The 24,047-nt window shown below is 42.6% G+C and overlaps 2 protein-coding genes across 9 annotated transcripts in view; one reads left to right on the forward strand and one right to left on the reverse strand.

The window, feature by feature from the left end:
• Positions 1-380: 380 nt before the first annotated feature.
• MRPS17 (mitochondrial ribosomal protein S17) overlaps positions 381-24,047 on the reverse strand; it is a 68,400-nt gene continuing 44,733 nt past the window's right edge. The window contains exons 1-4 of one of the 3 annotated variants that reach the window (XM_014581812.3): positions 5,533-5,645; positions 4,602-4,689; positions 2,966-3,112; positions 381-805 (exon numbers count right to left, since the gene is read on the reverse strand). In XM_014581812.3, coding sequence (XP_014437298.1) covers positions 515-805; positions 2,966-3,088 — 414 coding nt within the window. In that variant the 5' untranslated portion in view covers positions 3,089-3,112; positions 4,602-4,689; positions 5,533-5,645 and the 3' untranslated portion in view covers positions 381-514. Of the gene's footprint in view, positions 806-2,965; positions 3,125-4,601; positions 4,690-5,532; positions 5,646-24,047 lie in introns of those variants that run through there. The other 2 variants (XM_006113104.3, XM_075905108.1) reach the window with 2 other exon arrangements.
• Positions 10,725-24,047, forward strand: part of LOC102457243 (merlin) — a 45,602-nt gene continuing 32,279 nt past the window's right edge. Inside the window, exons 1-4 of one of the 6 annotated variants that reach the window (XM_006113109.4) lie at positions 10,731-11,194; positions 16,771-16,890; positions 20,627-20,752; positions 21,141-21,263. In XM_006113109.4, the coding sequence (XP_006113171.2) occupies positions 16,801-16,890; positions 20,627-20,752; positions 21,141-21,263 (339 nt within the window). In that variant the 5' untranslated portion in view covers positions 10,731-11,194; positions 16,771-16,800. Of the gene's footprint in view, positions 11,195-16,770; positions 16,891-20,626; positions 20,753-21,140; positions 21,264-24,047 lie in introns of all 6 variants that reach the window. The other 5 variants (XM_006113108.4, XM_006113107.4, XM_006113106.4 and 2 more) reach the window with 5 other exon arrangements.

The raw sequence follows: 24,047 nt of genomic DNA on the forward strand, positions 1-24,047 counted from the left end.
TAAACATTTTAATAAAGAACAATTTTAGCCACGTTAAGTCTGTATCTGCAAAAACAACTGAGTCCTGTGGCACCTTACAGACTAACTCCAATATGTAAAATCTTTAACTCCATTCCAGTTCATCTGATGAAGTGGGTTTTACCCATGAAATCTTATGCCCTAATAAATATGTCCAAGGTGCTATAGGACTCTTCATTATTCTTAATTTTGTGATTAAGGTGGCAATTTTGACATTCTTGCTAAAACTGGGGCAAAACTGTGTGTTAAGAAAAAGAAAAAAAAACCCACCACTACCATAGGGCTTAATGTGGAGAAAATTCAAAACATAGTTATTTCTAATTGATAATTTCCCACAATATTAAAATAGCTATATCATTTCAATGGTGGAAGTAATACAGTTTATTGTTTCTAACAAATTCATAGAAAGATTTTACATAGAGACAGTGGGCCACAACCAATCCCTCATGTAAAGATGAAAGTTAAAGCCCTTAGTTTACTGGTCTCTTCCCACCCTTCATTTCTCTGTTGAGGAAACATTTAGCTCTTGAAGTTTTTCACTTAGATAGGTGGTATCTGCCTCAGTTAGACTTTCTGAATCTGTTAGACTTTCCAGGAACCTAGTTCCTGCACAGGCCTTTCCAGTCACTGGGTCTATGACATTTCCAACCTTGAAAACAATCTCAGCCAGTTCATGTTTCACATTTTTGGTCCTCCGCTCAGGCAAAGCTTTTAGAAGAACAATGTCTCCGACTGCACACTGCTGCAATGGATCATGAGCGAAATAAGTTTTTCGCTTGTTAAAGAACTGTTGGAGAAAAGGAAATCCAGGCATTAAGACTCAAAAGTAAGATGACCATTTTGCTTTTGAACTTAAGTTGATTGAATTGAAGGTTTCACTATCAAAGCCAATAGATCTGCATAGCTGAGCTCACTGAGTTTTTTCCCAAGCAAAGCCATTGGTAAATGTATATGGTACACCTGAAGAACTGGGCAAATGTGACATTAGCCCTTCTTCACCCAAGATAGGACTTTTGTCCTAAGTCAGATCAAGGCAAGTTGGGGCCAGTTCTTTATAGCTACCTTAACAACTTTGATTATTCACTAACCCTGATTTAGTACTACTTTTGAGTGCTAGTTACCACTGTTTTATCATCTCAGTCCCTTGCATGCATTACATTCAGCAAAATGACTGTCAAGGCTCTTCCAAATCTCTTAATAATTTGCACAAACTGTAGAGGGGAAGAGCTCAGGAAATTACAGGAAGCCTTCACCATTCACAGTAGGAATGTAAGCGAGTAGTCAACTAGTCTACTAATAATGTAATGTAACAATGTAGTTGATTACCATTAACCTATAAGCTTTTGTTTATTGGTTAATTGGTTATAGACTACACACACTTCCCCCACCCCCACATTGGGGCTTGGCTCAGTCATGAACACTTATGGGTTACTTGACTTTTCTAGGCTATTTTAGGCTTATGGGTTAGTTTAGTCAACACTCACAACCCTTCCCCCCCCCCCCCCCCCCACTGCCTCAGTATCAAAGGCAGCAAGTGGGGGAAGCAGGAGCTGGTGCTGGGAGAAGCCAACTTAAAAGCAGTCCCTGTCCATCGTGGCCCAGGCTGGCTGCAGACAGAAGCTGCTCTGACAGCAGCCCCTGTCCCCTTGAACCTCTGCCTGGCTCAGTCCTGGCTTGTGCTGGGTCCAGGACCTACCATGAAGAGGGGGTAGGTCCCAGACCCGGCACAAGCAAGGCTGTCTTCCCTTACTGACTAATCAAGTAGTCAATAGAATTTTTATTAACCATATCTTAACACCCCTAATTCACAGGGGATATGTTCTTAAAATCACAGCGAATGGCAAACATGTGAATACCAGGGGGAAGTTCATGACACAAAATAATCACAATTTCCACATAAAACAATAATCATGAATTAATAAACACATGTAATATCTAAAATTTCCTAGTACTGTATCACTGCAACTTCCATTTCCCTTTTAACTTTCAGGCTCCTTTACTAGAGTACACTGAAGAAGCGTCATCACACTGCATCATGTGCTAGCGCTGGTGCGGTGCAGTGCACCTTGAATATGCAAAACCACAGTTAGCAAAATCCTAAATGGTGAAGGCTTCCTGTATGTAAGGCTATGTCTAGACTGCAGTTTTTCTGGGATACCTCTGGGAACGCATGTGTCCAGGGAACGCATCTGCTTTTTTGGAACAGTTTCCGAAAAAGCAGGTGCGTTCTTTTGGCATCCCTATATTCCTCTTGGTGAGAGGAATAAGGGATGTTCCAAAAGAGGACTTTTTTCCTAAATTTGGCCCCATGTAGACAGGCCAAATTTCAGAAAAGCCCCTTCCAATACACAGAAGTCCTACCACTGTGGTATTAGTGTTGCACCAATATCTTCCATATGAGCACATTTATCTTATAAAATGCAGAACTGAATAAAATCCTGACTCTAGTCTTTAATAATAACTGAGGGAGGCTTATCTTACAGTGAGATTACTGTATCACTGACTGATGTTCAACTGATACAGTGATTCAAATGCTAAAGAATATTTCTTCAATTAATTATTCAAAGTGACCAGGAAATCGATATAGTAGGCAATTATTTGACTATCGTTATAAAATTTTTTTTATAACTTCCACCTTTTAAAATGGAGCAAAAGCCCAGAAACTTATAAATATTTTAAAAAGACTTTTCAAATTCATAGCACAAAATCAGCAGTCCATCTACCCAACTCAGATCAAAATGTGTGTTAAGCAGAATAACTGAAGGAAATACATTTAATAGATAATTTGACATGTCAAATTTTATGTTCTAACACTGTTTTTTACTCTTGTAATCATAGTTCATCAATGATTATTAATTATCTGACAATGTAAACAATTTACAATGTATTTCAGAGCGTCAATATATATTCCAATAGTGTATACGAAAATGATCTTGCAAGATATTACCTTTAATAAATAAGGATCCAGCACAAGCCTTGTCACTCTCACTTTAGCAGTTTTATGCATTTTAGTTCCTATTACTTTTCCTACTATCCATTTTGCATGAACAGCTCCACGTAGTCCAGACATTGTTTAGCTATGGTCATCCAGAGTCTGGAAAGAAAGCTGAAGTGTTAAAAAAAAAAAAAAAAAAAAGTAAGTGGTTTCTGATCAGTGCCAAAATGAAAATCTGCTCCTAACCCAAGGTATCTGTTAAACTTTTAACAACAGTAGTGAGTTTCCCGCATTCTCTTTCCTCACTCTTGTATCAGAACCTACAAGAAAGATATGTGAAGGTAGATCAGACTCTACATCCAATGTTGAATACACAACTGAAGCAATGATTTCAGGGACATAGACTCAGACCTCTTGTCCACTGAAGAGTGAACTGCACCTAATTCATTTTGTATGTCCCAAATAGTTATCTGATTAAAATACCAGATCTAAATTCATAACATGGAGATGACCTAACCAATGCCAAATTTCTGTTGTCTTACAATTTTACCAAACATTATAGTAATAGAATGATGTAGAACAGTGAAAGAGCACAACTTCCCCTGCCCCTCCCTTCCCCAAAAAACCAAACCCCAGCTACATAAAATATTTCAGTTTTAGGGATGATAATTAAAATATTGTACATATATGTTCATTGTAAGTCAGACACTGACACTTGAAAAAGAGGTCATGATACTTTCAAGATGTACTAGGGTTAATTAAGTTAATGATTTTTTTCTCACATCTGATGTTTTCTACAAGATGACGAATTTACAATTAACTCCGCTGTGCAAATAAGTGTGAGAATATCTTTCCTGTTAGACAAGACTGGTGTGAGTTTCTTTGCAGTTGCACATTACCCTGATAAGCACTAAAGGAAAACTAAGGTTGCAAAAATAAACTAGAGCTATTTAAAAAACTGTTAGTGCAGTTAGGGATGTGAACATGTATCTGAATAACCTGGGCTCACCAGTTAATCCTCTCAGTTACATGAAGCACCTCCTCACAACCTGCTGCCTTTGTATCTAAGGCAGTGGAGGGGAGGAGGAGCTGGTGTTCAAGGGGAGCTATCTCCCTGTGCTGCTGCCTCTGAAACAGAGGCAGCAGCAAAGGTGTGTGTGCATGAGCATGCAGGCATGTCCCTAAGAGCACTAGCTCCCATACACCCCTCCCCCCACACTTCTCCTTGAAATACAGAAGTTTTTTTGAAAAATTAAGTGGTTACACATTTACACAAACACATTTTAACATCCCTAAGTTCAGTAAATATCTATTCCTTTTGTCCAAGTGCATTTTGGTAAAGACAGTCATCAACATTAAAAGACTTCTTCTCAATCAGGCATACTGTTTTGCTAGCTATTTCCCACTATGCAACAAAAGCAGAAGTATATACACATGTATCAAGGTGGCATATACTGTCTACAGTACTAGAAAAGTAAATAATACATTTAAAGAAATACATACAGCAATGGAGAAATATATATCTGAAGTCCCAAGCCTAAAGAGTGAGCTAATATGACATTTTCCTTGTCAGAGATCTTGGCAAATTCCAACTTCAAACAATTAATGTGACAGAGAGAAAATAACACAGATCTTTTCTGACACACACCTTTTTTGCAATGTTAGGCTTGGCTCAAGAACCCCTCCAAAGCCCAGAGATACTTCTCTCTGTATGTTTTACTATGATCTCCACATACCTATAATATTAAAGTTAAAAAAAAACATATTTCAGCAGAGAAGTCACAATTAATTGCTCCTGTAATGCTAAAAACATTATTTGCCATATCTTCGTTTTACAGTCACATGCAATACAAATATGAATTCTCCCTTGCATGGTCCAGTGTCTGGAGCATTAGAATGATGAGGGTCAGGATTCTTGGGTATTGTGGGAAAATAGGGAACAAATCATTTTATGTGACTCTAGCTCACTGCAGCTCATGATACAGGGATGTGGTGAGAGTTGAATCACGAGCGTTTATTAGGCATCAGGGATGCTGCTGGGAGAGAAAACGCTGCAGGCAGGCCGGCCCAGGTCCTTACAAGTACTCAGGCCCCTAACTCTCACTGACTCCAGAGTGAGTCCACACACCAACTTCTTCAGGATCTGGGCCCAGCTAGGAAGTATTTAGGGAGAAAACGAACAAGCCCAGGCAGCGAGAGGGGACCGGTCCTGAGAGGGCCCCAGAGCCCCCGCCCCCCAAGCACCCTCCCCCCACAGTCACCAAAGGACCCTCCTTCACCCAGCCACCTGTCCCTCCGCTCAGAGCCCCGCCCCTCCCTGAGCCCCCTCCATCGCCCCGCCCGCCCTTCAACCCTGACCCCGCCCCCTCAGCGCCCCTCAGCCGAGCCCGCCCTCCCCCACTCCTCCGAGCCGCCCAGGCCCCGCTTTGGGCCTTTCCCTCCAGGGCAGGCCGCTCCCCCTCCCCCACGCAGAGCAGAGGCCGGCAGCCGGCGTCGGCCCTTCCTTCCCCGCGGCTCCAGGCCGCGCCCCGCCCACGCAGCCCCCCGCGCTCCGCAGGGAGCGAGCGGCCGCGCCTCACCAGGCGACTCCACCGGCTCACATCCCTGGTCGGCCTGCGGGGGGCGGGGCTCGACCAAGGGGGCGGGGCCAGAACCGGAAGGGACGTGAGAGGTGAGGGGGCGTGGCCAAAGGCTGTGGAGGCGGAAGGGCTATTTAAAGGCGCAGGGGCGGGGAGCCTGGTCTCTCAGCTCAGGGTGTTCCCGCCAGTGGGCACCTCAGGGCACTCGGGAGACGTCTGGGGCTGCGTCAGCACAGCTGTCCTGTGGAGAAAATGGGATTTTTGTTTTAAGTTGTTACAGCGCGTTGTTAGTTTTGTACTTTTTACACCCAAAAATGTCATCGCCCGCCTGGCAACGACTAAGTTCCTTAAGGCGTTGGTGTTGCCATAATAGAAAAAAATTGTAGCTAGTTTTCCATTAAAAGCATTTTCGTGTCTAGATTGACACGGATGCACTTTTTGCGGAAAAGCGTCCGTGCCAATCGAGACGCGCTTTTGCGCAAAAAAGCCCCGATCGCCATTTTAGGCAGCGGGGATTTTTTGCGCAAAACAGTTCTGTGCTGTCTCCATTGGCCCCCTTGCGCAAATGATTTATGCAAGAGGGCTTTTGCCCGAACGGGAGCAGCATAGTATTTCTGGAAGAACACTGACAATCTTACATGAGATCGTCAGTGCTTTTGCGGAAATTCAAGCGGCCAGAAATTCAAGCGGCCAGTGTAGACAGCTGGCAAGTTTTTCTGGAAAAGAAAAACTGGCCACTCTAGACACAGCCTGTGTGTGTCTGAAAACTTTAGGTACTGGGGGTACTTATAATTTTTGTTAAGGGGGTACTTTATAAAAAAAGGTTGACACACTGTCTTAGCCAATGTTCCCCATCGCCCGTCCTCAGGGGAGGAGAAAGGGGTGCCCACTGCTACAGTCAGCATGGTGGCATAGAGCTCTGTCCCCCTCCCGGCTAGTCACAGGGCTTAAGATGGACTGAAACATGAGGGCTATGTCTACACTGGCGGCTTCTTGTGCAAGAACATCTTGCGCAAGTGTTCTTGTGCAGGAAATCTTGCACAAGAAAACGTCCACACTGCCATGTGCGAGCTATGCTTTTGCGCAGGAGCGCCCATGGCAGTGTGGATGCTCTCTTGTGCAAGAAAGCTCTGATGGCCATTTTAGCCATAGGGCTTTCTTGCGCAAGAAATCCCTGCCAAGCATCCACACTGCCCTCTTGCGCAAGAACTCCTGTGCAAGAGGGCTTACACCTGTTAAAAAAGAGCGTAGCTCTTGCGCAAGGAGCCCTCTCTTACCACGCCGTACTGTAAATTTACTTGTGCAAGAGTGTGGGTGCTCTGCAGATTCTTGCACAAGAACGGCCATACTTGTGCAAGAAGCCGCGAGTGTAGACATAGCTGAGGGGTGCTCCTGAAAAACATTGAGACTGAATAGTGGGAGTGTCCTTATAAAATGGGAACACCTGGTCACCCTCGCTGGGATGAGAAAGGTATCATAGAATCATAGAACCATAGAGCTGGAAGAGACCTTAGATGGTCATCAAGTCCAGCCCCCTGCTCTAGGCAGGACCAATCCCAACTAAATCAACCCTTCCAGGGCCTTGTCAAGCCGAGACTTAAACACCTCTAGGGATGGAGACTCCACTACTTCCCATGGTAACCCATTCCAGTGCTTCACTACCCTCCTAGGCTGTGTCTAGACTGCATCTCTTTTCCGTAAAAGGGATGAAAATTAGACCTATCGCAATTGCAAATGAAGCAGGGATTTAAATCCCCCCCGCTTCATTAGCATAAAAATGGCTGCTGCTTTTTTCCGGCTCGGAGCTTTGCCGGAAAAAAGCACCAGTCTAGACGTGGATCTTTTGGAAAATAAAGCCTTTTCCGAAAGATCCCTTATCCCTTATTTTAACTGGTTGGTCCCCAGTCTATAACAATGCTTGGGATGCTTCCGTCCCAAGTGCAGGACTCTGCACTTGTCCTTGTTGAACCTCCTCAGATTTCTTGTGGCCCAATCCTCCAATTTGTCTAAGTCACTCTGGACCCTATCTCTGCCCTCAGGCATATCTACCTCTCCCTCTAGCTTAGTATCATCCGCAAACTTGCTGACGGTGCAATCAATCCCCTCATCCAGATCATTAATAAAGATATTGAACAAAACCGGTCCTAGAACCGAACCTTGGGGCACTCCGCTAGAAACCGACTACCATCCTGACATCGAGCTGTTGATCACTACCTGCCGGGCCTGACCTTCTAGCCGGCTTTCTATCCGTCTTACCATCCATTTATCCAATCCACATTCCCTTAACTTGCTGGCAAGAATATTGTGGGAGACCGTATCAAAAGCCTTGCTAAAGTCAAGATATATCACATCCACTGACTTTCCCACGTATGTATGAGTGGTGGCTGGAACTGGGCATCTGGAATGCCCTGAGGAGGACAGGGAGAAAGAGTTAATAGGTGGGAAGGGTGAAGTGTTTCATCTTGCCTGAGGAACATCATGGAACCATTAATTGGCTCTCACTGAGTGTTTCTGGCAAGTACTTTTTGTTTATACCCTCCAGAGGTGGTCTGGGATTTTTCTCTGTGTCTCCCCTGCAATGTGGCCTGCCATGGTGGCAGACAGAGAAGTCATGTCTTCTTAATTTCCTTCACTGGTCAGTACCAACACTAGGAAACTACTTTTGACAGTAGAGAGGAGAGGAGAATTAAAGCCTTGTGGTTTTGGACCATTGTAACAGTACCATTGATGATACATCTGATGAAGTGGGTTTTTGCCCATGAAAGCTTATGCTCAAATAAATCTGTTAACCCTTAAGGTGTCATAGGATTTCTTGTTGTTTTAATCCTACAATTGTTCACCATCTTTACTGTCAGGGTCAACATTGAGTCAAGGTTCAGACACAGATGGGTATGAATACAGCTGGCTGAACTTTTCATTATGAATAACTTATCTAAAGAATTTGTCGAATTATTCATAATTACTATTTGCATTATTGCGCCATGAGTGTATTTTGTGGATTCCTGGTTGGAAGTGCCCAAAGGAGACGAGGATGCAAAGGTGTAGGAACTAAGGTGCCTTGTTCTATTTCACCTGAGTCCCTGTTAAGAAAGGTATTTAAATAAAATATCCTCTGTTTTATTGTGGGGTTGGTTCTGCTTTGGCCAGGGGATTGGACTTGATGACCTCCGTAAGTCTGTTCTAACCTTATGATTCTATGGTGTCCTTTTCACCTCAAGAAAGTAGAGTCTGATGAAATAGAGGGGTTAATTCAGCCTCTGCTCATGGGCCGAGCAAAATTAGATCTTTGGGCCAAATTTTGCTGTTACACCTGTGTAAAAGTTTACTTTAGTGTAACAGTCAGGAAAGTTTGGTCTAGTGTCCTTGCTTATTCATTTCCTAGTAGAATTTGGATATTTAAGAAATTAACGTGTGCCAGGAGTCTCCAACCTTTTTAAGCACACGATCACTGTTTGAATTTGTCAGTCCAGGATTTCCCTCAAACCCAAATACCCCTTCTCCACCCCTTCTCCAAGGCCCTGCCCCTGCTCCATCCCTTTGCTGAGGACCCTTCCTCTTCACTCTATGAAGGTGGGGTACAGGAGAGGGGGACAGAGTGACATCACTACTCTCCTGCCTCTGTCTCCTCCACCCTGCACAACAAGCAGGAGGCTCCCAGGGGCAGCTCTGAGGCTCTGGGCAGGAGCAGCAGGGAAGTGCGGGGAGGGGAGGGGCAGCTGAACTGCCAAGTGCTTGATAGCCTCCCAGATAAACCAGTTAGGATCACTTATTAGAGACTCCAAGATCTACCAGTAGATCCTGATCTAATGGTTGGTGACCATTGACTTACACTGTAGCTTACAGCCTGGTCTACACCTAAAACTTAGGTTGATCTAGCTCCGTGGTCCCCAACGCGGTGCCCGCGGGCGCCATGGCGCCCGCCGGGGGATTTCTGGGCGCCCGCTGGAACATCTCGGTTGGCCCCGCCCCCGGCGCGTGGCACACGCATGGTGCCGGCTCCAGGCCCGGGACGCATGGGCGGCTCCTCCCCTGGGCGCGCGGCACAGGCTCAGGGCCGGCCCGGGGCGCGTGGGCGGCCCCGGCCCCAAGGCACATGTGCGGTGCTGGCCTGGGGCACGTGGCTCGTGGGCGGCCCCGGGTGCGCGGCCCATGCGCGGTGCCGGCCCCTGCCCCGGGCGCACGGCACATGCGCAGTGCCGCCCCTGGGCGCGCGGCTCGTGGGTGGCCCCGCCCCCGGGCACGCGGCTCGTGCGTGGCCCCGCCCCCGGGCGCCCGGCTCCTGCGTGGCCCCGCCCCTGGGCGCCCGGCACGTGCGTGGCCCTGCCCCCGGGTACAAAGCTTGATACACATTGTAGAAGCCACAAAGGAGAGAAACCCTTCAGCTGCTCTGACTGTGGGGAAAGCTTCATTTGGAGGACACAGCTTGTTAGGCATTGGAGAACCCACACAGGGGAGAAACCAAATACCAGAAGTGGGGAAAAACTTTTAGCAAGCAGAATCAGGCCCACCTAAGGCTTTGATCCTGCCCATGAGGTAGTACCAGGTCCCACGTCTTTATGGGCATGTATTGCAGGGGAAAGAGCTCAGCCCACCCCTCTTTCTGCCCGGCAGCCACGCAACGTTGGGGACCACTGATCTAGCTACATTGCTCAGAAATATGAAAAATGTACCCCACAAGAGAAATAGTTAAAGTGACCTAAACTCTGATAAGCTGATGGAAATATCCACTGCCTCCTGGAACGGGTGAATTAACAACAGCAACAGCAAAATCCTTCTATTGTTGTAGCACATGTCTGCACTACAACACTATGGGGGCACACTTGCACAGTCGTCACCCTAAGAATGGCAAAGGATAGCCTTGGCTCATCTGCATTTTGGTCAATGAGCTTTTGGCCACTTGTTGGCGTTGTTACTCTCATTCCATTTCTTTGGCTTCCCTTTAGATTGGGGCTAGCTGAACTACGTTTAGTTTTCTTTCTAGGTAACTTTTGGTCTGTGAATATATTGCCCATTGCTCAAGCACAGTTCTACTCTCCTTAGACTTTATCATCTCATCACAGCCGGAAGTAGCAAGACAGAGGCTGGTATTTACCTAAGAAGAGTTCACAACACAGCTTCCTTTGTTTAAGGTGGTTGGATGTTTTGAGGTTAAGCTACTCTTTGTGGCTTAGGGATACTGTCAAAATAGTATGACCAAATATCTTTAAAATCATTGTGACGCTCTGCCAGTGTATCTGACCAGCTTTTACATACAGGCATATCAAGATTTACAGGCCCCCTTCCTGATGCACTCCTTATGTTTTCAGCTGGCTGCTTAAATTACAGTGAATGGAACATTAGGGAGGAGTCTAGCCAGCACAGGCAGGAAATGGTTAACAGCCAGTCATATCACCTGGGAAAGCAATTCTTTGATTTGTCGGAGGGCGCTAACATGCTGCAATTCATAGGAAACAAAGGAAGGGGATCCAACTCTTCAACGTGAGCCTGGATCTTCATTTCAGTGACAAAACTAAGGAGTGAGGCTGGACCTTGATGCGTGCTACAAAATGAGGAATTTGGGATTGAAAGTAATTTTTTTGTCCTATCTTGGTTTAGAGAGAAAAAAGGGAAATAAATCTGGTTCCAACTGGAAAATTTAGACTCACAAGAAGTTCTCTGAGAGGTAAGGAAAGTATTTCTATCACTCACACATGTTAAAATAATATTTAAGCAAATCAGGGTGGAGACCAGAGAGAGAAGTTTTTAAAGAAATTAAATGTCTGTAAAAGAAACAAAACACCATTTGTCTGTTAACTGTCTGCATTCTTTGTATTTGCACTAATTTCTGGTCTTACAGTATAGAAACCTGGCAAACAGGAAAAACAGATGAGGCAGTGGAACTTGTGAATAAAAGTTGCAGTAAATACTTCAGAGATGATGAAGGCGAAAGCCTTTCAAGTTAGATACTGTTTCTGTCAATATAGTGCTCTTAAGGTATCCTGTTCCTTTTACTGCAAGATCTCAAAGTGCTTCACAAACATTCATTCATTAAATACCACTTCAGTGCCATGAGGCACAAAATTTGGTGCTTCTGAAAAGAACTTCTCGGACCTGCATGAAGACTCTGAGATTATTCTCAGATCACTCACTGCCTCACCAACATGCTTGAATCCTAAATATGAAAGAATTAATGAATCCTAATTAAAAGATCCTTCCTTCTTAGCTCATTTATTTCTTGGTTTATCTGCTGTGAAAACAAGATTGCCGAATAAAGAGGGATGTGTGTCTGTCTCTCACATGCAACCGGGTGGTGAATACTCTTCCCGGTGTGTGTGGCGGGGGGGAATTGAATTTGGACAGAGACTGTCAACTTGTGATCCAGGCAGTAGCACTTTTACTCACTATCAGCCAAAACTGGATTAAAGCAAGTGCCATGTAGGTGAAATCCTTTGTATTCTATATTCAATTTCATGAGCAATCCAATTACCTTGGTAGGACTAAATTGAAGATGAATAAAACTCAGCTTCTTGGAAGAGTTAATTACAGCTGCTTTGGTTGAGATCTTTCGATATCCTGGATTCTGTAATTTAATTATCTCTGGTAGCTATATTTTGACTAGCAGGAATGTTGACTTCCTTTTCTTTCCAATTCTGGTTTAAGTTGATGTCATAAATCTAACAATCTGGATTGTTTGCACTTTTGGTAAGCTCTTCAGAGTGGTGACATACTCTGTTTTATATGTCTGTAAAGTGCAGTGCACACCTATATGCTATATAAATGAACTGTAATCCTTGTAACACTCCTGCAAGAGCTTCTTTGCCAGTTCTTTCTGCTGTTATTTTCCTTTATCATTCTTCACTCTGATTCTTTGGTCCCGATGCTAGTTTCTGGGTTTGTCCACAGGGTGTAGCAGGCAGGAAGAAGATTGTAGTCCTGTGGCTGCTTGGGTCACTTCTGGAAGTTCACAGTGCTTAACAAATTACTTCCATCAATGAACTTAGTGAAAGGCAGAGCCGTTGTCATTTATTTCCAGTGATTATATTTGATCACTGAATTTCTGTTTCCATCTTTCAAGCACAGCTTCAGACAGTCTTCAGTGAGTTATCCCTGTGAGTGGAAAGCCAGGGAAATTTACCACTTCTCGATTGTTCCAAGGCTCTAAAATGTCAATATTCTACCCAGCCAATGTTAGTACATTTTTCACTTTGTCCTCTCTGTGTCTCCTGTGGCTTGAATTGTTATTTAGTAAATATTAAGACATGCTTCTGTTTATCACAATTTGTAGCCTCTGTTGCACTGGGAATTTACTAAATAAATCACTGGAACTCAATGAAGGTGATCGTATCTTGATACAAGTTGCCCATGACTCAGTCCATAGTGGTGTTACTAGCAAGACTGTTTCCCATTTTGTATTTCACAAAGGATTTCACAACCTGATATTGCTGGCCTGTGAGGTTTCCTTTATTTGAAAAGATTCATTTGTTTCTAAGGGCTGACCCTTCTCTTATTTATAAGGGTTTTAAACTTGTGTAACTCTGTTGCGTTCAGTAGAGTTATTCCAGATTGAAACTGGCGAGATGAAAATGAACAGTGCGTCCTTGGATTAATGATTGTGGAACATAAGAGAAGAGTTTTTCCTCAGAGCAGATCTGGTTGAAACTAGAAAAATCACATTTTGTGAGAAATTCTGACATTTCAAAACTTCTGTTTGTCCAGAATCACAACAAAAAGTCATTTTCAAAACTGTTTGTGCAATGAAATCTCCAAAACAATTTTGTTCAGTATCGAAACCTTATTGAAGTGAATTTTTACCTTTACATTACTAACTGCATATAACATAAAAGCTGAAATGAAGCACTTCAATAACTTTTTTGCCAAATTTTTATGAAATCAGTATGTTCTCTTAAATGTGTTTTTCTTCTTCTTTTTTTTTTAAACCTGAATCAGCATTTTCCAAAGCAAAACTGTTCTGATGGGAAAACTATCAACCAGCTCTACCTCAGAGAATCAATCTCATGTAACTGATTAGTGAATTTAAAGTATAAATTTTAAAAAGTGTGAAACTTCCTGCTCTCTTGTCTCTTCCTATTCATTCTGTCTTTATAGAACTGAAGACAGAAAGTTTCATTCCCATTTCACTTTGGTTCTGATGGCATCTAAACATAATTCATTGTACCAATGCTAAGTATGTCTTCTGTAATAGTCTGTATGTGTTGTATTTTGAGGAAGTTGTCATTCTGTCAAAGGTGAAATTAACATTTTGCCAGCTCAACTACCATCATAATCTCAGTAAGGATCTGAACTGAAGCTATATGAAAACAACAGTTTAAATTACTTGGATGCCCTTTCAGGCCCCAATCCTCCAAGCTGTTCTAGATGTGATCAGTGCACGTGATGGTAACAAAACCTTTGTGTGTCTAGTATGTTCGAAAGATCACTCACTCACAACTTTTCCTTTTATAAAGGTAACTAGTACTTTGTATACTAAAATATAGAGGCAGTATGCTGTAGTGGTTAGAATGCAGGCCCCAAATGCTCTGTGGACAATTTGGCTTTGTTAGACTGGTTATACCTCTTCCAGTACAGAGGTTGTTCTGGAGGTGTAAGTATTCTCTTGAAGTAAGTGAGAGGGTTTTACTAGGCAAAGTCTGTGTCGTATTTGTTCCTCAATTACTATATAGCACGCTGGCCTTGCAGCCAAGGCATAGTTCGGCACAATTTGGCATTGCTGATCTGTGCCTCAGCCTGAACTAGTCTCTAACAGCCTCTGGATTGGGAGCGAGTGAGCCACGTCCCCTTGATTTCTGCAGAGGTCTCCGTGCTGATGCAGGGATGAACTCTTTATTGAGATTGTATTCCTACTGGGGGGTGTGTGTGTGTGTGTGTGTGTGTGTGTGTGTGTGTGAGAGAGAGAGAAAGAGAGACCATGGGTACCTTGCTAACCTGCTCTCCACCTCTGTATTCCCATTAGTAAAAACAAAATAAATAAATATACATGCTTGAGCTATTTATTTGAAATTCAAAGTAAGTGGAAAATACTGTGTATCTTTGCTCAGTAGAACAAAAGGGATGACGATGCCTTATAAATTATTGGGAGGTTCAGGGAAATGGGCCTTTTCAATTGAAATTTTCTTTTATTTAGGAATTCTTAAAGGCCAGATTGGAAGTTAGCCACACTATAAGAACAGCCTTGGTTTGTAGGAAATCAAGAACTCTGGGTTTCCTCTTAGGCTATATCACTCTCTCTTGATATTAATTAGGCTGCATATATCTCAGATCAAAGGTGTTAAATCTTTGTTTTTAGTTTATGGAACAGAACTTCATGGACTACTGTCTTATGCTCATAAAATCTGAGAGCAGCACAGTGTGGATACATGTTCCTCTGCCAAGCCCCCTGCTTGCAAAATTTAGTTAGCCAGTGAAGAAACAGAAGTTTGACACCGTGATCCAAGCATGAGGGTTTATCACGCACAACACTGGCGGAGTGTCGCTTTGCTTATTTGGCAGTCTCACTGAGCCTAACCGTGGATTACTATAGATTATATAGGGTGCCAATGGGCACAGAGAAGTCATGGGGTGGGAGTTCTCGAGCCCCTGCGTAGGTTCTAGCAGCAAGACATAATGAGCACAATAAACCAATAGTCTAAAAGATTACATAATTGCTCCGCCCATGGCTCAGGTTTATATGTATGCTAATAAGCAGGTGTTATGGCTTAAGTGTCATTTTGCAGTATAGATTAAATCCTGATTTTTGGGTCCATAGAAATGACGGGTGGCATCTCCCAGGCAGGTTTGCTCGCAGGTACATTCCTCTGTGGTCTTAAAACAAAGAGAATAGTAAATAATACACAGCATTGGCAATTTGTTTATCCATCACACCCCTTTGGACTGGATTAGCATCTGTGAGGGACAGATATCATTTGGCATGCTGGCTGTCTCTTCTCCCTGAATGCTGGCTGGTATGTGGGGGGGATACACTATTATCTCCTCCTAAACTTGTCAGGCAGATTTTCAAGGCCACTTTCAAAGAGTTCTGTGTCTATAATTCACGATAAGGCCCCAACTTACTGCCCTGCACCTGGCGTTCTGCTGTCTCAACTTGTTTCATGTCTAGTTGTACAAACACGGCCTGTCTTCTGCTTATCTCTGTTCCCTTTTTAGCCATGTTTTGTTCATTGTTAGCTAGACCTGAGGCTCAGGCCAGGCCCGTGAAGTTTGGGCATATGTAAAAGATTCTTAACAGAAACTGTGGTCAAGATCTTACATACATATTATTGGGATTTTGGCCCTTCAGTTAGAATCCACAAAACCATGTGACTATGAAAGTAGCATGCATTTTCCATATAGTTTTATATATAGTACTCAGTCAGCTGCATTTAAAATGTCATATGAGCTTATGCAAAACTGAATTGAATTCACAGCACAAGAACTCGCGTGAAAATAAATATTTAAATGAGTTTACATCAATCAGACTTAACTGAATTTTAAATATGTATCCCATTGCTAGAGAAATGTAAAAATGCAATTTAGTTTCACTGCAGATGATGTTGGTGCATGTCAGTAAAATGGAGGCCTCCTCAATAACAGGTGGAGAAGGATTAAGAACAAAATTGTCCTTTCTGATCAGTGCTGTGGATCTCTGCTCTTTTGGGTGTATTTTTGTTGCATATTCTGCAACACAGCTTCCACTGATGTCAGCAGCAGGTCTTTGGTCTAAGAGGCACAGGCAACAGAGATCCTGGCTTGGGAGGGAGAATTTTGTCTAGGTCTGTAAAGAATCAACACATGTCATATTTGTGTTCTTGTGACACAATCATGAGATATTTGTAGTGTTTTGACATTTAGACTGAAAGGAAGGTAACACTTGAGTATCTTGAATGACTGTCTGCGGACTAGATCCGAGGATAAGTGGCTCTCACGTGATAGGAGGCAGACAACTGGACCTTGCAGTGGTGTGACTGTATGTCTGTCCAAGGTGGAGGAGAAGTTGAAGACTTATAAATAATACATTAAGAAAAAGTTTGCTCCTATTCCCTAAAATCTTAATGTTTCTTAGTTATGGTGTGGATCTTCTATTGTCAGCTATGCTGTCACATATAGAAATAATTCATAATAAAGGGTGATTCCTCTACCTCCTTCCCCAAGATCAGACTTATTTTATACTGGTACTTATTAATTTATTCCAGAAAATAGATTTGCAGTCCCCAAGTGTGTATTTAAATGTATAGTTTTCTTAATGTTACTCTTGTTCAATTCTAGCTGCAGTTGTCCTGATAAATTAACAAAAAAATGTCCATCAGGGGGTTGAAGAAGAAGCAACCTAAGACTTTTAAAGTGAAAGTTATAACAATGGATGCTGAAATGGAGTTCAGCTGTGAGGTAAGTTTCCTGGAGGTTGGAAGAAAGAGAACTTGCTACTAAGATTTGACTTGAAGATTTCTGAATACAACCACAAATAGGCTTGGGAAAAATGGCAATGAATTGGGGAACTGGATGGCTCAAGGGATTGGTAATTAGATTTTGAGTCTGACTCACCACTGTCCTGTGCCTTGTGTTGTCACTTACATCTGTGCAAAGGGGGATTCTGATTTACTTGTGTCTCACATGTATTTTGCACAGGTGTAAATTTGTACACAAGGAGTAAGACAGTTGAGAATCAGACCCATAATCTCTTATTGGTAGGAAATGGGTTTGAACCCATCAAGTCAGTATTGTCTGCATGGTTATTCAGTGGGCCCTAAAGGTAAGTTGAGTGGTCTCAGTTGAGGTCCCAATGGATAAATGTCCACATTGTGAAATAATTTTGTTAGTCTGGGAATTCCAGCCGAGGAGCCAAGGACTGAATAGACTGAACCGCACACAACCTTATAATAGATCCTGCCAATTTCACAATGGAGGGCTGCTGATGGGGCAATTGTAGAGAAGTTTGTGCTGCCAATGAACCTGTTCTACACAGAGGTAATAATTAGTAGCATTAACTTAATAAATCTTCATTTTAAAGTATTTACCAAAATACACCAACACGATATGTGTGAAAAGACAGTCATATAGGTAAAGAGTTAATGAAGGCATGCATCTTGAAATGGGTATCCTTTAAAGCCCTTAAGGTGAAGGACCATTAATTGTCTCACAAAACAAGTTGTTCTGTTGTGCACCCTTGACTTCATATGTTCGGTGAAAATCTAAAATGACCTCAGTAAAATTTATTTCTGGTTGCAGTACCACAATACAGCTAATGTGGCATTATGGCAGCTGGAGCGAGTTCAAGCCTAATTTCCCTCCTAGGAATAAATGGGTGTGAAATTCAGGGACCTCTTGTAGATAGGTGTGTGTGCCCATATGTAATCTTTGTATAGGTTGAACCTCTCTAGTCTGGTACCCTCAGGACCTGACTGATGCTGAAGCAGAGAATTTGCCGAATCACAGGAGGACAGTACTGTCTAGCAGCATTACAATTATTTCACTGCTTACTGGGTTCTTAGAAAAAACAGTGAATAGTCCTGTAGCACCTTAGAGTCAGACTGACTATATATATAATAAGCTTCCATGGGGGAAAAAAAAAAGGGGAACCTCCAAATGTATAAGAGAAAATGGAGGTTCCTCCTTTTTTCTCCACTCATCTGAGGAAGTGGTTTTTTTTTTTTGCCCATGAAAGCGCATGATTCTCTCTCTCTTTTTCATATATATGAATTTGTTAGTGTCTTAAGGTGCTACAGGATTACTCATTTTTTAAAGTTGCAGACTAACATGGCTACCCCTCTGGATTCCTAGAAGACATTGAGGGATAAATCAGAGCTAAATAAAAACACAGAACATGGAGTGTCAGGACTGATGGCTATAAACAAACTTTAAGGGACAACAGGAAGGGTGGCCACACTGATAAGTGGACATCCTGCTAACTAAAATCATGTTGGACCATGGATGTTGGTGGACCAGAGAATGCGGGACTAGAAAGGTTTGACCTGTGACAATGACATAGTCCGGTAAGGTGTTGATTTGAATCCATTCCTACCGATTTGAATGGGAGTTGTAGGTGCTGAGTACCTTGCCAGAGAAGATCCAGGTCTATTACTTATTTTACAAGTTGCACCCCCTGCATATCTGAATTGAGAGCTAAGACCTTATCCTCAAAGGTGCTTGCTTGCTTGTTTTCTGGATTTAACCATTATAATGTTCCATTATATTTGTTTAGCCAGAGTGACTTAGAAAGTGAAAACTCTTGTTTTTTTTCTGGGGGAATCACGTGCGTGTGTGTGTGTACATGTACACACACACACAAATCTGGACATTCTTTCCTTCCATTAGTTATTACTCTAAAATCAAGAAATATAGGCTGTAAAAGATGAGTGAATGCATGCCACATGCAGGAGAATAATGCAGCAGATGACCAGTCACTGGTTGAATTAGGGTTTACTGTGGAGGACGTACAGAGCTAGCCAGCTGATCAACACATATCAAATCAGCAGTCACAAAAAAGGGGTGGGGAATTATTATTACCTTTTTTTAAATCAAAGGTGAAAATTTAGAACTGGTATGGGCTGAATGAGCTTGCCATTATGGGAGTTGGCAATCTCATCTAGGATTCAAGTATCAGAGGGGTAGCCGTGTTAGTCTGAATCTGCAAAAGCGGCGAGGAGTCCTGTGGCACTTTATAGATTAACCGAAGTGTTAAAGCATAAGCTTTCGTCGGCAAAGACCCACTTCGTCAGATGCATCTTTTTTAAAGTTGCAGACTAACATGGCTACCCCTCTGGATAGTTGCAGACTAACATGGCTACCCCTGTGGATGCATCTGACGAAGTGGGTCTTTGCCCGTGAAAGCTTATGCTCCAACACTTCGGTTAATCTATAAAGTGCCACAGGACTCCTCGCCGCTCATCTAGGATTGTCCATTCTGAGTATGAATTGTTACATGAAGTCACCTAGAGATCAAATAACCTATCTACAGATCATATGTTGCTCTTACAGATTGATCTCTTACATAATTTGGGCAGATTATCAAAAATAAAGGATTTTGGAATATTGCTTACAGCTCAGGACCCTTGTTCAATTCAATGTAATGTATTTTGTCCTCCCCTTCTTTGCAAAATATTGGTTTTGTTGGTGGGATGATTTCCTTCTCCCCATACAAATACTACCCATACATTCATTATTTTACCATGAAGTTCTCAGGGGCTGACCCATGTTAGTAGACAGCCACTCTTGTAACACCTGGCCAAATAGGAAAAACAGATGTGCAACCTCCTCAGAGAAAAAGAAGTAAAGCTATGTGATTGTGTGAGAACTTCAGGCCCTTTAATCAAAACTTTCCTACACAGAGCTGGTATAGCAAACTAATTCATTCTATATTTATGCCAGGCCTATCATTAGATTAGATCATTACTTTTTTCCCTCCTGGATGCAACAAATCTTGCTTCTATCGTGGGATCAGTCCTATCCCAATAAAGGCAATAACCAACCCCATCGACTTGAAAGGGAGTAAGATCTTAGAACCATAGAGCTGGAAGAGACTTCAGAAGGTCATCAAGTCCAGCACCCTACTCTAGGCAGGACCAATCCCAACTAAATCAACCCGGCCAGGGCTTTGTCAAGCTGAGACTTAAACACCTTTAGGGATGGAGACTCCTCTAGTGTCTCTAAGATCTGAGCCTGTAGAGTTAAGAGGTCAAATCTGCCCATCGTGTAACTCATTGAAGTAATCTTCTAGACTCGGGCCTCCTTTAAATCCACCTTCCCACATCTTTCCAATTTGCATGAATTATTAACTAATACTTGACTTCTTATTAATAAATGTAGCAGCATCTCCATTTTACTTGTAAATAAAATGCAGGCTAGAGAGGTCAAGTGACTTACTTAAAACCTGCAGTAGGACTCAGGGGCAGGCTTAGAAGGGATGGAAAGAAGACTTGGTTCTTGGGCCTTTGCTGTCTAACTAGTCAACAACAATGACACATTCATTGGAAAAGCAAAAGGTGAGATAAATGCAGTTCCCAGGAAGGAGACTAGCCGTGGCCTAGTGACTCCCCCATGCTTTAGAACACCAGCCTATGGCACCTTGTTAAATCAAGAACGTTTCAAAACATCCATTGTCATTTTTTCTCCATTCTAATTGTAGATGAAGTGGAAAGGAAAGGACTTGTTCGACTTGGTGTGCCGAGCACTGGGGCTAAGGGAAACTTGGTTCTTTGGCTTGCAATACACAATAAAAGGAATGTCCACCTGGTTAAAGATGGATAAAAAGGTATTGAAAACATTTAGTCTGTAAAAACAGCAGACTAATCTGCCAACCTCCTTTCAGCTAGGTTACTCCTATGGGAGCTATTACTTCATCTCCATAAGTAAAGGCTCATATGTTTAGTGATGACCTGTGATTTCTAGTTTTTTTTTTTAAGGCCAGAAGGGACCATTATGATTGTCTAGTCTGTTGTGCTGCATAAAATAAGCCATAGGATTTCACCTGCGTAATGGTGATAGTTAAATTTAGACTGAGCAGTGTCCTTCCTGCTCAAATTTGAAAGGCTTGCTTTGGCTCAAATGTGGGCTGCTTTCTCCTGATGCCTGCAATTGTGTTCTCAGGCATTTCTGCCTCATTTTCATGGCTGCTTCTACTAATGCTTATTTTTAAATAGGTTTTGGATCAAGAAATCCCCAAAGAAGACCCTGTTAGCTTTCGGTTTTTGGCTAAATTTTATCCAGAGAAAGTGGAGGAGGAGCTATTACAGGAAATTACCCAGCACCTATTCTTCTTGCAGGTCAGGAGGCAGCTTTATCTATTAACTTTTGCTCTGTTCATCCCATCCTTTTTCATGATTTGTTTTCTCTTTGTCCTTGTCTGTAGTTCAGTCCTCAGTGGGATGTTGCCTATAGCAGGCAAGATGCAGTGTCTCAGTGGGGTATCCTAGCTGGAATCAATAACAATCATCTCTTCACCTGGTGGGGACTCACCGTACTAGACTGGATTAGGGATGTTAAATATCTGTTAATTGAATACTTGAGTAACCTCATGAATTCTTATCAGTTACTTGACTATTCTGTATTACCCAGGGACGAGGCCGGAAGCCAGTGCGCTCTGTCCCCACTCCCAAAGAGCCCCCTGCCACTCCGTGCTGCTGCCTCTGTATCAGGGTGCCAGGTGGGAGCTGGTCCAGAAAGGGAGCCAGTTTTAAAAACCAGCTCCCTTCGCGGACTGGCTGCCTGTCGCCCCATGCTGCTGCCTCAGATACAGAGGTAGCAGGTGGGGTGACTGCAGCCCCTGTCTGGGGGGTGGGGGTCTGACCTCCCAAACCCAGCGTGAGCTGGAACTCAGCCAGGGTGCTTGACCATCTAGCTCCTAATACACTTTAAATGCAGACCTGCTGCAGGGGTAGGTCCCAGACCCATCGCAAGCCAGGACTGAGCCGGGTTGCTGGCCAGGCTGCTAAAAGATTTCCTGGTGGGGGGTGGGGAGAGGAAAATTCATGTAGTCTATAGCATTAACCTATAAGCTTTTGCTTATCGGTTAATTGTTTACTCGACTACACTATTACATCCCTAGACTGGCTCTAGGCATTGTTTGGGTTACATCAACTCTGGGTGTCCTGGTTGCTTGTGATGCTGTGTCCCTATTAGAGGTGGTCTTACAGCTGCTGGGACCTACACTGCAGAATGTGACTCAAGCACTCAGTGATTTGGGTGTTGTTTCCACGTGAACATAAACTGGGTATTTCAAGGTTAGGCCAACATTATGAACTAGCTGCTGTGTGTGAGGAAGGACGAGGGGGAGGAAGAAAAGCAGCAAAACCAGGAAATATGAACTGTAAACAGCTACATGAGACTTTTAAGACCCTTCAGTTCTTTGGTCAGTAAATCTTCTGAGTCCCAGGGTTGTCAATTGTTTTGAAGAAAAGTCCAGACCACTTTAGCAAATAAGTGTGCATCCATACAGATGGCTGAGCTGGAATCCTTCCCTAGCCTGGAACAGAGAAGCCATGTTGTCATGTTACAGCTGTTATAATAGCCCTTCTTATACACCATGGATGGAGGTTCTGGCCAATTGTTCATGGAACCACTGCCCATTCCTTCGCCTACCCCAGCCCAACTTTTCTGTTAACATGTACAGAGCCACTACAGAGCTCTCATCTGTACTTCTGAACAGATGATTTCCCCTTTGTAGCAGGACCATGGCAGTTCTGCTTGGTTTTGGAATTTTGGTGTCTGTGCAAAGGAGGCTGGGGGATGGAGTACTATTGTTTCTACGCTGTATGATATGTAATATAGAAACACAGCAGATATGTGTTTTCTGGCTAGTATTTATGTGGTAAGTAGTGGGACAAATGCCGTTGTTCCAAGGGTTAATGTACTAACTGGAACTGTTATTCCATTTGGATTCTTTCTAACCACTCGACAATGGGTTTCTTGAGCCATTTTGGAAAGAAATGACAGAACAAAAACTCTCCTCCTTGTCTTTCTGTTAATCCTCATTTTACTTTCCCCCCCTTTCCTCTTGAACCTGCCTTGACTGGCTTTGCCTTTTTAGATATGTAATTAGTGAAATTCTTCTCATTCCAAAGTAGAAAAACATGATAAAAAACAAATTTGAACTTGCAAAGCTTCCTGACAACAAGAATTTAAGATTACACCTGGATAATAGGAAAAACATGTACAGACAATTGCATGCCTCCAGATTTCAGCTTTCTAGACTATTGAAATGTCTAAATATTAATGTGGCATAATAGCATTTTACCATATGTGTGACTAAAACTACATGACTAAAACCTTTTATAACTTTCTCTGTTCATTAGAGAACAGTTATCTGCTGTCAAAAGAAGTATAACAATTATTGTTTGTAATATTTAATTTTAAAATCTCAAAGACATCTATATAGAATTTGTCCAAGGTAATTTTCAGGTGTGAAAGATGTGATTTATATCATGGAGCATGAAAGTTACAGTTTTCTGATTTGGAAGAGAAACCTTTTCATTCTTTCCACGTTAGCAACTTAGAAATGAGTTTTCCTGCTTTACAAATGAACAGGTTGTGCTCACCAAAGGTTTAATGTTTTTATAATAAAACCCCTTCCTTGATGTCTTTATTTCAGTTCACAGAATCTGCTATCCCAGTAAGGATAACAACTGGGTTATCTCAGGTCATTTTTGCGTCCATTTTGGAAGTGTTTAATGCTATAAATCCTCACGATTTATTTCTGTTTCTAGGTTAAACTCATTTGCATGTGAGAATGTGATTTGTGAATATCATGTTGCACTTTCCTTTAAATTATTGGGCAAAAACAAACAACTCCCCTTGCATTAGTACCCGTGTTAGTAATATCAGTTCAGATTACTAAAGTGGAAAGAATTTTAAAATATCTAACTTTTCACCGATGTATGTTACCCCCCAAAACTTCTTCACTTTGCTCTGCAGAATTGTACTAAATTGAGAATATTTTTGTTTTTCATTTGAGAACATTTCTATTACCTTTACATTTTGCAAAGCTGCTTGAAAGTCAAATTTAAGCATTTGGCCTAAGGTACCTGCTAGGGATGTTAAGGACTAGTCTC

Source organism: Pelodiscus sinensis, chromosome 21, assembly GCF_049634645.1.
Source record: "Pelodiscus sinensis isolate JC-2024 chromosome 21, ASM4963464v1, whole genome shotgun sequence".
NCBI classification, from domain to species: Eukaryota; Metazoa; Chordata; order Testudines; family Trionychidae; genus Pelodiscus; species Pelodiscus sinensis.